The sequence below is a fragment of the Macaca nemestrina genome, chromosome 3 (assembly GCF_043159975.1).
Source record: "Macaca nemestrina isolate mMacNem1 chromosome 3, mMacNem.hap1, whole genome shotgun sequence".
Classification (NCBI taxonomy): Eukaryota; Metazoa; Chordata; class Mammalia; order Primates; family Cercopithecidae; genus Macaca; species Macaca nemestrina.
Window position 1 is genome coordinate 119,511,816 of NC_092127.1, and position 16,797 is coordinate 119,528,612.

The 16,797-nt window shown below is 44.0% G+C and overlaps 1 protein-coding gene across 2 annotated transcripts in view; it reads left to right on the plus strand.

Annotated features, from left to right (window-relative positions):
• Positions 1–5,214: 5,214 nt before the first annotated feature.
• SPMAP2L (sperm microtubule associated protein 2 like) overlaps positions 5,215–16,797 on the plus strand; it is an 83,042-nt gene continuing 71,459 nt past the window's right edge. The window contains exon 1 of one of the 2 annotated variants that reach the window (XM_071093409.1): positions 5,215–6,160. In XM_071093409.1, coding sequence (XP_070949510.1) covers positions 5,668–6,160 — 493 coding nt within the window. In that variant the 5' untranslated portion in view covers positions 5,215–5,667. The remainder of the gene's footprint in view (positions 6,161–16,797) is intronic. The other variant, XM_011710734.2, reaches the window with a different exon arrangement.

Sequence of the window (16,797 nt, forward strand, 5' to 3'; positions counted from 1 at the left end):
CTAGATGAGGAACATTGTGGGGATTTGTTTTTAAAATTCTTAACATTTTGCTTTTACATAGATAAACTTTCTTCACTAGAAAGAGTGATAACTATATTTATTTGCAGACACTCTGTAAATCCAACTTGTAACTATAGTGGCTTACTTTGGTTTTAAAGCAAATTGGCGAGAGAGTTTGCTCTATAAATCCTTCCTTTTAAAATTTGGAATCTGTGGTGAAATAATGCAAATATGGGATCAGGTATGGTGGCTCACACCTGTAATCCCAGCACTTTAGGAGGCCGAGGCAGGCAGATCATGAGGTCAGGAGTTCAAGAGCAGCCTGGCCAACATGGTGAAACCCTGTCTCTACTAAAAATACAAAAAATTAGCCAGGGGTGGTGGTAGGCACCTGTAAGCTCAACTACTCAGGAGGCTGAGGCAGGAGAATCGCTTGAACCCAGGAGGCAGAGGTTGCAGTGAGCCAAGACCACACCACTGCACTCCAGCCTGGGCAACAGAGAGAGACTCCGTCTCAAGACAAATAAATAAAATAAAATTTGGAATCTATGGTGAAATAGTACAAATATGGGGTCAGGCGTGGTGGCTCACACCTGTAATTCCAATACTTTGGGAGTCTGAGGCAGGAGGATCATTTGAACCTAGGAGTTTGAGACCAGCCTGGGAAACATAGTGAGACCCTGTCTCAAAAAAAAAAAAATCCAAATTTGGTGAAGACAACCCCTCTCAATATTAGCACATAACTGTCTCTAGTTTTAGGTTAAAATAGAACACAATTTAATTTATGCATGTATGCGCAAAATGATGATTGCCTTCTGAGAGATGAGACATCGGAGAGTGAGCCTTTAACACCATTACCTTTCTCACATCACCGCTGTGCTGTCATGTTTAATGGTGTCTTATTACAGCAGCCACTCAGGTGTCTAATGTTAAACCTTCTTCTTGTCTGGCCTACGGAGGGTGGATCACACAATGATTCGGAATTGTCAGAAATGTTGGATTTTAACCTCTGCCCCAAGGATTACCGTGAATGGACCCCTGGACAAATTCCTTGACTGTCTTGGTCTTGTCCTTGTAAAAAGATCAAGTGAGATGCAGACCACTTCTAGCCCTAAACTCTGATTCTATGTGTTTGTCCCTTCCCTAGGTTTTCTAAGGTGATCAGGGACGTAGACAAGTTTCTGGATGCTTATTTCAAAGAAAAGGCCAAAAGCTTTCAGGATGGGGAACAATATCTCTGTTCTTCCCTCTTTGGTCTTTTTATTCTCAGATTCTGATTTTAGATTCTGCATTTTGGCAACAAGTATTGTGGCTGGAGTTTTTCTTTCAGTGGACAGTTATGGAGTGCCAACATGGCAGTCATTGCTTGACACCAGGGTGAACAAAGCAGGGATTCTGCACTTGAGATGCTCTCAGGCAGGGACTCTGTACTTGAGATGCTCTCAGGCTAACGATGAGGGTTTGTGTCATGGGGCTTTCTAACAGAAATGGCACTAGACAACAAGACAGATTGGTGTATTGTCAGAGAGGCTGCCTGGCTGGTAGCCTGCACAATGGGCCTAATAGGGTGGCATACAACCTTGGAGAATTTACCACAATCTGGCGTCTGTTGCCAGCCGTCCAGGCTTGAGAAGCTGAGTCATGTTAGAAAGTAGGTTTACTTAGCACATCAAGAGTGGATCTGCCTTTTCATTCAGTAAACATTTTGGGAGCACCATGTGCCAGAACTCTTTCAGTTAAAAAATAAATTCAGTTAAAAGGAAATTCAGGCTGGGTGCAGTGAATCATGCCTGTAATCCCAGCACTCTGGGAGACCAAAGTAGCCAGATCACTTGAGCCCAGGAGTTTGAGACCAGCCTGGGCAACTTGGTAAAACCCCATCTCTTCAAAAAATGCACACCAGAAACAAACAAAAAACTAGCCAGATGTGATGGCACATGCCTGTAGTCCCAGCTACTCGGGAGGCTAAGATGGGAGGATCACTTGAGCCTGGGGAAGTCAAGGCTGCAGTGAGCAGTGATTGCACCACTGCACTTCAGCTTGGATGATGGAGTGAGACCTTGTTAAAAAAAAAAAAAATGGCTGGGCACAGTGGCTCAGGCCCGTAATCCCAGCACTTTGGAAGGCAGAAGCAGGAGGACTGCTGGAGGCCAGGAGTTAGAGAGCAACCTGGGCAACATAGAAAGACGCTGTCTCTACAAAAAAATTTTTAAATAAAATTCAACTCGAATTTGTGCGTGCCCCCACAAAAAAGAATTTTTTTTTCCTCCTCATCCTGGAAAATCTGGGCATGGGTGGATTCAGGAGTTCAGAAGTTCAAAGATAAAACTGTCTCTCCGTATCCTGGCCCTGCCAACTTCTGCTTGGTTTGATTCTCAGATTCCCTCCTTAGAGTAGCAAGATGACTGCTGTCAACACAAGCCATTCTTATAGCTCATGATCTCAGAGTAAGATGGACCCTCCCTTTCTCAGCAGACTTCCATTAAATCTCATGGAGGGATACCAATTGGCTCTTCTGGGGTTGCATATTCATCCCTGAATCAATTACTGTGGCTGGATTGGTCAGACCTGGCTTAGAAGGAAGGATCAGCCCCTTAAACTATATTGAATGAGTTCCTTGCAGAAAGGAGGGGTTCTGCCTTCTGAAGAAGAGGGAAGGGATTCTAGGCAGGAAAACAAAATGATGACAGCTATTCACAGTCGTTCACTGTGCTTGGCACAGGGAATATACCAGTGACCAGGACAGAGAATGCCACTGTCTTTAAGGAGGTTACATTCTAACTGGGGAAGTACACAAAAATAAAAAAGCAGATGAAATAATTATAAATTATGTTGAAGCAAGGAACTGAAATAGAAAATAATGGTGGGAATATTTTTAAAATTAATATGGGCTAGAAAGACCTCTTTGAATGGGTAATTTAAACTGAGCCCTAGAGGCTAGAAAAAAGCCAGTATGTAAAGAGTGGGAAGAAATGGGCTCCAGGCAGTGGGAACAGGTGTGAGAAGAGACTGAAATGGGGAAGAGCTTGACACTTTAGAGAAGAGCAGGGAGGCCGGAATGTAGTGGAGTGGCTCAAAGTAGACTAGAGAGAGAAAAAAGGACCAGAGTATGGAACACCTTATAATGCAAAGCTTGAGGATTTTAAAAAATGGTTTGGAGTGTCACGATTGGAGGTGATGAAAAGTAAAAGTCAGAAGTTCCACCAGTTCAGAGATCATTGTAGAATCCAGAGAGATGATGATAGGCCTGGGTGGCCTGCCATGACATGGTGGGAGTGGGTTGTTATAAAGTGAGTCCAGCCCCTGGTGCCTCTGTGTCTTTCATGTTCATTTGCCCTTCCACCATGTTATGATGCATCAAGAAAGCCTCACCAGATGCCAGAGCCATGCACTTGGATGCTCCAGTCTCCAGAACTAAGAGAAATAAGTTCTTTATAAATGACCCAGTCTCAGGTATTCTATTATAGCAACATGAAATGAACAGACTTGGAAAAGAATTCATTCTGTGTGATCATTACTAATCTTTCCCAATAAGCAGACTCCTTGAGAAGCGAGTCATGTCAGAAAGCTGCCTGTGCCGGGTGCAGTGGCTCATGCCTGTAATCCCAGCACTCTGGGAGGCCAAGGTGGGTGGATCGCTTGAGCTCAGGAGTTTGAGACCATCCTGGGCAACATAGCAAAACCCTGTCTCTACAAAAAATACAAAAAATTAGCCAGGTGTGGTGGCCTCTGCCTGTAGTCCCAGCTACTCAAGAGGCTGAGGTGGGAGAATGGTGTGAGCTCAAGAGGCAGAAGTTGCAGTGAGTCAAGATCGCTCCATTGCACTCCAGCCTGGACAACAGAGCCAGACCCTGTCCCAAATAAAAAAGAACGAGAGAAAGCTGAGCATGGATATTTTGATGTATAGTGGTACAACATTCATAGCAAGTGGACCTAAAAGATAGGCTGTAACAATTGCAGTCTGTTGGCTTAGATCCCCTTCTTTCTGCAGTTTTTGAAAAGGCACACCCTCTATGATGCTCCTTCTGTACATTCACAGTGGGCTGAATCCCCCTCTTTCAATTGATGTGTTCTTTGGAGTTTTGAAGACATTTCATGTAGCCAGGGACTACTTTTACTGATTTTAAGGGCCATCCTGCCTCTTTAAGGTGGATTTACATAACTCCTACCTGATTGGTTTACAGGTTGAGTTAAAACTCTCTGAGAGTAGCTTTATTTCTCCTTGCAAGTTTTGGGGGATATTTCTTGAATTTCCATACAATATTACACACATCTATATCAAAGCAAGGTTGAAGGAGATTCCCTGATTCATATATGCATATGCTAGAATGAATCTCCTAGTTCCATTCCAGATAACATTCACAATGCAAAGTATTTCTCTTCTAACTTTTCTTAGCATCTATGAGATTAAGTACATACAAGGAATACCCAGTAACGAGCAAAAGGGGTACTTGGGTTTACTATATATTTTGACAGACAACTTATTCCTTAACACCTCCAGTCCCTTCCCTTGGAAATAAACACATCAGTAAAACTCCACCACTTCTATTCCCCTCTACCAAACTGTCACCACCATGAAAATTAGCTGAAAGCACTCCTCAAGGATTGAGAGAGAGCCAGGCCACCTACGTTTTTAAAGTCTCTTGGTATTATAAGTGATAAAAAAAAAAAAAAAAAAAAAAAAAGAGGATGCCAAAAACAGGATTACAAGAATTGTGGTATATTTAAAAGATACCACAGTTACCAAATTAATGGACGCACCCACAAAACACGGCACACAGTTGTATTCTTCACAAGATAATTACAGCCCTTTATAAAAAGTAGCTTATAGCATACTTCAGTAGATAGTGAGCCTTGTAATGAGACATAAGTTGTAGATGAATATATTTTTCTTTTAATCCAGTCAGTGTTTCTTTGTGACTGTGTGAAGAACTTCATGTGGAGATAAAGTAAAGCATTCAAGTTTGAGACTCTTCTTGAATGTAAGCTTATGTCAAATGTTGAACTGGTGGATCCACCTCCCCCGCACCCCCCGCACCCCGCACCCACTCCATTCTGATTGTCGTGTCTTTAACTAGAAATTGATGGAAATCAGTGTTAGCAACTGAGGGCCTTAGAATATTGTCAGTCTCGGCATCCTCTCCCAGTATGATTAGGGGACAAAAGTCTGTATAGAGATTGTGTCCAGGAACCTCTGGGCACAAGCTCTATACAGACTGGCTCTGGGGTCTGAGGGGCGCCCTAACTAGATTAGAAACTGACATGTTCTACCCCAGGGCCTCCCCGAACGGCAGCAGGCGAGAATCCTCGCGCCGGACACCGGCAACAGGGTCAGTATCTCGTCTCCTATCTCCACCGACGTGTCTCTGGCTTTTCCGCGCCCCGGGATGCGTCCAGAAGGTCCTGGAGAGCTGTGCGTCCCCTTGGCAACCATACAATGCGCAGGAAGGCGACGTGAGATGGGCTGAGTCCGGCCGGGGCTGGGCTGTGCGGGACTAGGGCGGGACTCGGGAGCGAGACCGGGGCGGGGCTCGGGGGCGAGACCGGGGCGGGGCTCGGGGCGGGGCTGGGAGCGAGCGGCCCTGTAGTATCGCGCAGAGAGCAAACTGCGCCTAGGCAACCAGCCGGGAGGGTGAGTGCCGCGCGCGACAGAAGCTTCTGGCGCGAATGGAGAACCAAGAGTTTCTAGGTTCGTCTGAGCCGTCCGAAGTGACCGATGGGCAGGTCTCAACAGAAATATCCACTTGCTCCGAAGTCTTCCAGAAGCCCATTGTGCTCAGGATTCTCGACACTCACAGCGAGCTTGGAGAGTCGGAGGATCCCGAGAAACACGAGAATCCCGAGGAGCCAGAGGAGGTCAGGGAGCAAGACGAGTCCGAGGAATGTGATGAGCCCCACGAGTCCTATGAGCCCCACGCGCCCTATGCGCCCCATGAGCCCCGGGACTCCTATGCACCCTACGAACTCCATGAGCACCATGCAGCCCCCAAACTTCGCAAGGCCAGTGAGCCCCGACAGCTCCGCCAAGCCCGTGAGCCCCGCAAGCCCCGCAAGCCCCGCGAGGCCAAGGAAACCGAATTACTTCCCAGTGCCGCAGTAATGATCTCCCCATCTCTGATCACCAGAGCCCCGCCACGGCCTCAGCTGTCTTTCCTGGGAGGTAGGTGTTCCCCTTCCCTCATCCCCTCTTCTGCTCCTCCCTTCCCCTTGTTCCCCACGCGCTGAGCAACCACGCCCCATCTAGAACCGGGGGTCCTAAGTTGGAGGTTTGCATGCAAGAGCTTGCCATATTGAAAGGAACTCGTGTCATTTGCCTGTTGCTTCGCAGTCATCAGCCCTTGCGTTTCAAGGGACTCAGATGGGAAATTGACACCTGATAATGAGAGAAACTGAATCTCTTCTCTTCCACTGCCACCTAATGAGCTATTGTTACCTCCTTTTGAAGCCCTTTTTCATTCGCCTCTACAGTTAGTCATTGCATTCCTCTGGGTTGCACTTTGAATGTTACCCTTGTTAGAGCACTTAAGATCTTGTACTTCACCATTCGTCTTTCTCCTTCACTAAATTTTCGTCAGTGTTTGGCATATGGTCACATGTGGAAACAAAGCATTCATTGAGCAAGTATTCAGAGTGTGCACCTACAAAGTGCTCACGATATGCTCAGTCCCCACCACCTTCACAAGGTAACAGAGCAGATGGGACTTGGGTATAAACATCCTTCATCTGACCCCACCAGCTCATTTATGACCCCTCACTAATGACCCAATCCAAAGCAATTATTTGTCCTCATTGGACCGCCAATCTTTTGGGAAACCAATTTTTATCTCATGTTCTCACTGACTCCTCCTTACCCAGCCTGGATTCCATGATCTGCCATTGCAATTACTCCCTTACCTCTTCCAACATTTCATTGGCTCTCTGGTTATCCACGATACTTCTGACAAAACCCCAACCCCTGATTGAACCCAGCCATCGATCTTCCTACACCTCAGCAGTTGACTCTTGCTGTGCAAAATTGCGCAGTCATACTGTCTGGTTTATTTCAATTTCATCTCAATTGGTCACTTGGCACTGCCTGGCAGGCTCACTTTATTCCCTTAGTAAGTTAGTTTTCCCAGTCTCTGAAGATGACTAACTGCCTTACTCTCCTCTAAAGTTCACACCTTTGACCCCCCACCCAGCTGAAGACTTTGCCTCATTCTTTATTGAGAAAATAGAAGTGATCAATCACGAAATCCCTTATTTTCTTACAATTGATCTATTGCTTTACCTGCATCTGTACCCATGAATTCTGCCTTTTCTCATATTTCAGGGAAGAATTGTGCCTTTTTTTTTTTTTTAAATGAAAAGCAAAACCCTTCACTTATGCTTTAGATAGCACTCTCATTTCCTGAAGAACTTTCTTCCTGCAGTTATCCTCTCTCTCCTACAGCATCAGTTTCTCCCTAATTAATCAGTTCCATGAGCATACTCATACTCTAGAATCTTCCATCTTGAAATAACTCTTGACCCCATGTCATTTTTCAAACTCTCCCCTTCCACCAGCATCACCACCATTTCTCTGTTGTTCTTCATTGCAGAACTTGTCAAAAGAGTTGTCTATACTCACTGACTCAATTTCTTCACCTCTCATTCGCAACACATTTGGTTAGGCTTCTTTTCTCTACTCTCCCAAAACTGCTCTGGTTTACTGCTTTTCTCTCTGCCACCACTACTATCATCATGCATGGAGATTTCATATCCACTTGGATGATCCATTTGGCTTCTCAGTTCTTTGACCTCCTCACTTGGAAAGATCTTGTCCTTCACCCCATTGTAGGCACCCACTATCAAAGCCATTGTTAACTGCTGTACCATTTCCAGACTATTTCAAGCACTCTGATCTCTAACCATGTCTTAGCTTTCCAGTTCACTCCTCCATGAACCCTCTTATCAGATTTTCAGCTTAAGGGACTTCTAATACATTGATCCTACTAACTTTTCATTATATATCACTATCTTATGTCCTGCCGTCTCTCCTCACCTTATATTCCATGGACTAACAATGGAATCACTCCCTTGATTCTCTCTCCCTCTGTCATTCTTGCCTTGTTAAATCCAACTCTTGCTTGCACTTGGAATAACAGATAATGGCAAGAGAAAGGCAAACAACTATGCCAACTATGCTAACTGACCTTTAAATCCGTGGTCTTGAACTTCAAGTGGGCTCTCAGTGCTGCTTGCCAGTCATACTGTATTTCCCCAGTCAATTTATTTTCCAACTGTCTCAGAAATTATGGTGAGTGCTCTCATTCCTCAACCTTCTGCATCCTTTCCTCCTCGCTCTTAGCTGATGATTTCACTTTTTTTCTTCACTGAGAATAGAAGAAATTCTGAAAGATCTTCATATCTTTCCACCATGAAATCTACCAAAATGCCAGCATCTATATGTATGTACTCTACTTTTTTTCCTGTTAATAATGGATGAACTGTCCTTGCTCCTATTAAAGGCCATTCCATCAATCTATATGTTGGATTTCAATCCCATCTTTCAATCTCATCTAACTTCTTTAAGCTCTTTGTTCCTAAAATTAGCCTCTCTCTCCTGCATCATTGTATTCCTCCTCTACTGGATCATTCCCATCAGCATACAAACATGTGCAAGCACTGGGTACGGTGGTTCACACCTGTAATCCCAGCACTTTGAGAGGCTGAGGTGGAAGGATCACTTGAGGCTGGAATTCAAAATCAGCCTGAGCAACATAGTGAAACCTCGTTTCTACAAAAAAAAAAAAAAAAAAAAAAAAAAATTATTAACCATGCATTGTGACACATAACTGTAGTCCCAGTTACTGGGAGACTGAGGCAGGAGTATCACAGATCACCTCAGTCTCAGCAGTTCGAGGATACAGTGAGATATGATCATGCCGCTGCACTCCAGCCTGGACAACAGAACAAGACCCTGTCTCAAGAACAAAAACAAAAACCAACTAACCAAACAACAACAATGACAACAGCAAAATGCACAATAACTCTTGTCTTTTAAAAAACCCCAAACCTTCCCTGAACCCCATGTGCCCATCCAGGTATCATGATTTCCTTGCTCTGCTTTAGAGGAAAAATTTTGCAACGGAATTACCTGCAAGTCGTTATCTACATGTCCTCTTTCCCCCTTTTTCCCCTTCTCTTGAGACCCACTTACATTTTCATCCCCTCCACTTAGCTGTGGTGGCTTTTGCTGAGGTCACAATGATCTCTGCCTTGTCAAATTCAATGGCTAATTCTTCATCTTCATTTTACTCATCTGACACATTAACCTCCTATTTTCTTAGAAGTCTTCTTTACTTGACTTCTGGGATGCCTCTACCTCTGTGGTCCTACCTCATTGATTGTTCTTTAGTCAGTTTCCTTTGCTGAATCCTCCTCTTCCCAGCCTTTAGGTTGAAGTGACCAATGGCTTAGTCCTCTCAGATTCATTCTTCTAGAACTTTCCTTATTCCTTGGGTGAGGTCATCAGTTCCATGGCCTTAACTATATTCTGGTAACTTCCCAAATTATCTCTAGCCTCAGTTTTTCCCCTAAACTCGAGTTTTATAACCAGTCGTTGATTTATCATCCCTGCTTGAATATCAGTTTGGCATGTAAAACATAATGTGGGCCAGGCATGGTGGCTCATGCCTGTAATCCCAGCACTTTGGGAGGCTGAGGCGGGTGGATCACCTGAGGTCAGGAGTTCGAGACCAGCCTTACCAACATGGTGAAACCCCATCTCTACTAAAAATACAAAAACAATAGCCAGGCATGGTGGCACATGCCTGTAATCCCAGCTACTTGGGAGGCTAAGGCAGGAGAATTGCTTGAACCCTGGAGGTAGAGGTTGCAGTGAGTCGAGATTGCACCATTGCAGTCTAGCCTGGGCAACGAGTGAAACTCCATCTCAAAAACAACAACAAACAACAACCAAAAACACCATAATGTGCTCACCACTGAAGTCTTCCTGCAACACCCATACGTGCTCTTCCCTTGTTGTTTCCCATTTCAGCCAATGGCACCACCGTTCATTTATCCAGGTACCCAAAAACCTTGGCATCATTCTTGATGCCTGTTTTTCTCTTACACTCAGACTGTAAACCATTAGCAAATTGTAACTTTGAGCTATATCCTGACTATGGCTGTTTCTTAACATTTAAAATGTCATCATCTTTGTAAGCCACTATCATCTCTTGCCTGGTCTAAGGGAGGAGACCACCCCTCATAGTGTCTTATGCCCAATTTCTGCCTCCACAGAAAGAAGTAAAAACTAAAAGGCAGAAATGAAATCCACAGACAGCCCGGCGCCACACCCTGGGCCTGGCAGTTAAATATCAACCCCTGACCTAATCGGTTATGTTATCTATAGATTACAGACATTGTATGAAAAAGCACTATGAAAATCCCTGTCCTGTTCTGTTCCATTCTAATTACTGGTGCTTGCAGTCCCCAGTCACGTACCCCCTGCTTGCTCAACCGATGACAACCCTCTCACGTGGACCCCGTTAGAGTTGTAAGCCCTTAAGAGGGGCAGGAATTGCTCACTCGTAGAGCTTGGCTTTTGAGACATGAGTCTTGCCAATGCTCCTGGCCGAAAGCTGTTCCTTTTTTAACTTGGTGTCTGAGGGGTTTTGTCTGCGGCTAGTCCTGCTACAGGTCCACTGCAGTAGCCTCCAGCTGGGTTCTTGTCTTGCCCCATCCCCGGTTCATTGTACCTACAGTGGTCACAGAAGTCCCTTAGAACATAAATTATATGCAGTTCTCTTGCTCTCCAGAATGGGTTCTCACCTCAGGTAGTATGTCCTCTGAGGCAGGGATCCCCAACTTTTTTGGCACCAGGGATGGGTTTTGTAGAAGGCAATTTTTTCACTGGGTCGGGGTAACTGTTCCACTTCAGATCAATCTATCAGGCGTTAGATTCTCATAAGGACCACGCAAGCTAGATCCCTTACATTCGCATGCGCAGTTCACCATAGGGTTTGTGTTTCTATGAGAATGTAATGCCACCACTGATCTGACAGGAGGCGGAGTTCAGGCTGTAACGCCTGCTCGCCTGCCACTTACCTCCTGCTATGCAGCCTGGCTCCTAACAGGCCACAGACCAAACCAGTCCACAGCCCGGGGGTTGGAAACCCCTGCTCTAAAGTCTTTAGCAGGCCTCCAAGGCCCCACTTGATCTGAGCCTGTCACTAACCTCACCTTGAACTTGACCTGATATGTCCATGACATCATGTTCTACTACTCCCCTGTCAGTTTTTGCTCTGCAGGCACATGGGCATCCTTGCTCTGAGCTCAAGATCATTTCACTTGCTTTTTCCTCTGCCAGGGCACTCTTCTTTCAAATACTTGTCATCTCCTTTTCATGGAGTACCAAAAAGAGCATTATTTGGCCTGCTCCTTTTCTTTGAGACACTTATCTGACTGTATATCTATTTGTTTACTTGTTTACATTAAGCTCTTATGGAGGCAGGACCTTTGTCTTTCATCCTCAGTGCCTCAAGCTTGCCTGGAACAAGTCAGGAATTAATTGTTGTTGAATGAAAGATCTCTTCATTTGACCTCTGTGTTACCAAATCCAGTGGTTTCTTCTCTATCCTTAGCATTGTCAAAGAGTTAATACCCATAAAGGTCTTAGAACAGATGTGGTACATTTTAAGTGCTCAGTAGATGTTAGCTAGTAGTAGTAGTAGTAGTGTTGTAGTGTTATTATTATTATTGTTACTATTTTGAGATGGAGTCTTGCTGTGTTGTGCAGGCTGGAGTGCAGTGGTGCAATCTTGGCTCACTGCAACGTCCGCCTCCTGGGTTCAAGTGATTCTCCTGTCTCAGCCTCCAGTGTAGCTGGGATTACAGGTGTGCGCCACCATGCCTGGCTGATTTTTGTATTTTTAGTAGAGACAGGTTTCACCATGTTGGCCAGGCTGGTCTTGAACTCCTGACCTTAGGTGATCCGCTCACTTCAGCCTCACAAAGTGTTAGGATTACAGGCATGAGCCACCACGCCCGGCCAATGTGTTAGTATTATTATCTCATTAAACCTCTTGGCAGCATCTAACACAACTGGCTACTCCCTTCTTGTGGCCTCTGTGACACCATAGTCTCCTAGTTTAGCATCCACCTGACTGGTTGCTCCTTCTCAGGCTCCTTTGCTGAACCCCCTCTGAATTCTCGAATTCTAACAGGCTCTATCCTGACCCCTTTAAAAAATATTTACACTTTTACCCCTAGGTGGTCATAACCACACACAAGAGTTTAGCATTTCTATGCTGCTGCCTTCTAAATTTTTATATTCTCTCTTCTCTGAGTCTGACACTTATATATTCAACTGCCTCCTGGACATCTCCATTTGAATATTGATATATTGCTTGATATATGCTTCTCAAATTGACTATACTTTCAAACGGAAGTCTTGATTTCCCTTCCAGCCTTGTTCTTCCTTCAGTTTCCCCCATCTGAGAAAATATTGTGAAGTTGCTCAAGCTAAAGAAAATCTACTCTTCTTCGATTTTTCTTGCCTCACCTTCAAGTACAATGCACCCAGTGAAAGTTCTGTGTTTTATCTCAAGAATATTTCCTGAATTTATTCATTTCTGCTGCTAACACACTCACTCCAGTTGTCTAGTTGTGGTCACTTCTTACCTGGATTTTTTTTTTTTTTTGAGACGGAGTCTTGCTCTGTCGCCCAGGCTGGAGTGCAGTGGCGCAATCTCGGCTCACTGCAAACTGCGCCTCCTGGGTTCATGCCATTCTCCTGCCTCAGCCTCCCCAGCAGCTGGGACTACAGGCGCATGCCGCCGCAACTGGCTAATTTTTTGTATTTTTGGTAGAGACGGGGTTTCACCATGTTAGCCAGGATGATCTTGATCTCCAGGCAGGCAGATCACCTGAGGTCGCAGTTCAAGACCAGCCTGGCCAACATAGTGAAACCTCAGCTCTACTAAAAATACAAAAATGAGCCATGCATGGTGGCGCAGGCCTGTAATCCCAGCTACTCTGGAGGCTGAGGCAGGAGAATCGCTTGAACCCGGGAGGTGGAGGTTGCAGTGAGCCAAGATCATGCCACTGCACTCCAGCCTGAGCAACAGAGCGAGACTCCATCTCAAAAAAACAAAACATAAGAAAAGACTACTTTAAAGCCTTCTACCTTCTCAATTTGTCTTCTAGATTTTCCTTGTCAATTCCAATAAGTCTTCACGTTAATTCCTATAGTAAAGCTTAACAAACACTAAGTATTTTATATAATATTTACAAAAAGTAGTGTAAACATTGGGCGACAATTAGCACATCCCTGTGCCTCTACTCACTCAATAAGATTTTTTTTCATCCAACATTTATTGAGTGACTACTAAGTCACTCTTCTGTGTCCTATGGAGTGCAAAGATGAGTAAGACATGGCATTTTGGTTGTGTGCCAAATTTTTAAAATTTATAGAATCAGTTCTATTATTCTGTCACCTAACAATAGTATCATCTAATCATCACTGTTATTGCTGAACTTTATTGAGCACATGCTATGTTCATGGTGTAGGTACTGAGCTGTAGATGAATAAGACATGGATTCCTTCCTTGAAGAACTATTTATGTGGTTGGGAGGCTGAACACATCCACAACAATAACACATCCATAGCATACACAGTAAAATGTACTGGAGTATCCTACAGGACAAGCACTTCATTTTTCTGAGTTAAGTGGCAACAATAACCTCTTTTTATTTTTTACTTATTTATTTTTTTGAGACGGAGTTTTGATCTTGCTGCCCAAGCTGGAGTGCAATGGCGCAATCTCAGCTCACTGCAACCTCTGCCTCCCGGGTTCAAGCGATTCTCCTGCCTCAGCCTCCCGAGTAGCTGGGATTACAGGCCTGTACCACCACACCTGGCAAATTTTTATATTTTTAGTAGAGACGGGGTTTCACCATGTTGGCCAGGCTGGTCTCAAACTCCTGACCTCAAGTGATCTGCCTGCCTCAGCCTCCCAAAGTGCTGATGTTACAAGTGTGAGCCACCGTGCCTGCCTTAAAGTAGTGTTTTCTAAAGCAGAGTCTGAATACATTTTAGAGAGAGTCTTGTGACCATGCTACTTCAGGAAGGCCCTGACTTATCTCCCTAAAGTAGGCACCCCCTCCTTCTGCCTTACCAGCCACATCACACTGATTTATTTCCTTCTCAGCGCTTACCACTATCTAAGTTAGTTACTTGCTTGTTGTCTGTCCTTCCACCTGAAAGGTAAGCTGCGTGACCTTGGACAGGGATTTAAGTTTCTTTATCCTTCTCTATTCCAAAGCTTAAAATGAATGAGTAAACTCAGCATAAAAGTCATTCATGGCCGGACGCGGTGGCTCACGCCTGTAATCCCAGCACTTTGGGAGGCCGAGGCGGGCGGATCACGAGGTCAGGAGATCGAGATCATCCTGGTGAACACGGTGAAACCCCGTCTCTACTAAAAATACAAAAAAATTAGTCGGGCGTCGTGGTGAGTGCCTGTAGTCCCAGCTACTTGGGAGGCTGAGGCAGGAGAATGGCGTGAACCCGGGAGGCGGAGCTTGCAGTGAGCCGAGATCGCGCCACTGCACTCCAGCCTGGGGGACAGAGCAAGACTCCGTCTCAAAAAAAAAAAAAAAAAAAAAAAAAAAAAAAAAAAAAAAAAAGTCATTCATTTGGCCATTCCTGAACACTTTCTAGATTCACTCAAGAGTTACTGAGCTCATATTAATAGTAGCTTATGTTCATTGAGTGTTTTAAATGTTTAATGTAATCTCATTTTATCCTTAAGACAACCCTTTGAAGTAAGTACTATTTGCGTCCGCATTTTACAGATGAGGAATGTGAGACTTGGTATTTTGTCTCCATGCATATAATGGAGGACCGGCATTCAAAGCCATATCATGGGCCAGGCATGGTGGCTCACGCCTGTAATCCCAGCACTTTGGGAGGCTGAGGCAGTTGGGTCACCTGAGGTGGGGAGCTCAAGACCAGCCAGGGCAACCCATGCCAAAACCCCTTCTCTGCTAAAAATACAAAAATTAGTGGAGCGTGGTGGCGTGCGCCTGTAATCCCAGCTGCTGAGGCAGCAGAATCGCTTGAACCCGGTGGGCAGAGGTTGCAGTGAGCTGAGATCGCACCACTACACTCCAGCCTGGGCGACAGCGAGACTCTGTCTCAAAAAAAAAAAAAAAAAAAAAACAACTAAAAAAACCATATAATACCTCCTGATCAGTGGTGAATGAAAAAGAGAGAGAGAGAGAGCGAGAGAGAAAGAAAGAGCGAGAAAGAGAGAGAAAAAGAAAGAGAGAGAAAGAAGAAAGGAGGGAAGGAGGGAAGGAGGGAAGGAGGGAAGGAAGGAAGGAAGGAAGGAAAGAAGGAAGGGAGGAAGGGAGGGAGGGAGGGAGGGAAGGAGGGAGGGAGGGAGGGAAAGGGAAAGAGAAACAAAGAAAAGAAAGAAAGACAGACAAAAGCCATATCGGTTCATCCAAAGACTGTGAACTAGTGATGAGATAGGTCAGGCCCCTTAAATGGGAGAAAAGAAGCACGTCTGCTATTTTCTGTGGAAGAGCGGGCTGGGAAACATTTTGGGGACAGAGTGATACTGGAATTGTACTACAGGAAAATCAGCCAATGAGGATGGATTGGATGTGTCAACTCCTCCCCACTGCCCCTAAAGAAATGTCAATGTTTGAACACTGCTGTACCCAGGAGTCATGGCTCCAGTTGCACCCTGGGGATTTCAGTGTATGTTGCATTTCAACGTATGTTTCAAATGTATGTTGCAGCATACATTCAGTAGAGAGGAAACTTGATTCTGTTGTGAAGAACACTGGACTAGGAGTTAGGAAACTTGGGATTTACTTTTGGTTATGTCATAGCTGTGTGTCTGTTTCCTTTCTAGTGAAATGAAGTGGCTAGACTGGCCAATCACTATGAACAAATGTTGAGAGTCTATATTTTAATACAACTGCTTAATCTGATGTAACAAGATATTGCCAAAGTGCAATTACTGTATATTCTTGAATATAAGGACATTTAAATGCTTTTGCCAATTTGAATATGTAAACTTTAAAAAATAGAGCTAAAATAGATAAATGTTTATAATTGTATTACAAAAATTTAAATTAAAAATAAAAGTAACATATTAACATAAGTGGTATAATTTAGAAATATTTATCCCTAATGTCATATTTCATGGAAAACACTTTTATTAATTTTTTCACATGCATATTTGACATCACTAGAGTCATGTTTTGAGTGATTTAACACACTTTTGAGGGCACATTATTTTTATTTCTAAGTTATTTGAGATAGAAAACATAAAATTTTTTTTATTATGGAAATTTCTTAACATACACAAAATAGAGAATATTATAATAAACCCCTGTGTACCCATTACGTAGTTTCAATTATTAACACTGTTTTTGAATCTTGTTTAATCTAGGCACCCCCCAACCCTAAATTTTGGGCATCCTATAGGACAAATTTGTTTTAAAGAAACTGCCAGATACCATGTCATTTTACCCATAAATACCTCAGTATGCATCTCTAATTGCTAAGGATTTTTAAAAAGCCACATAATTATCATGTCATAATTACACCAAACAAAATTTACAATTGTTCTTTCTTTCTTTTTCTATAGAGATGGAGTCTTCCTAGGTTGCCCAGGTTGGTCTTGAACTCCTGATCTCAAACAATCCTCCCACCTCAGCCTCCCAAAGCGCTAAGATTACAGGCATGACATGCCCTGCCACAATTATTCTTTAATGCCCACTAAATACATATTTTCCTAATTGTCTCAAAAA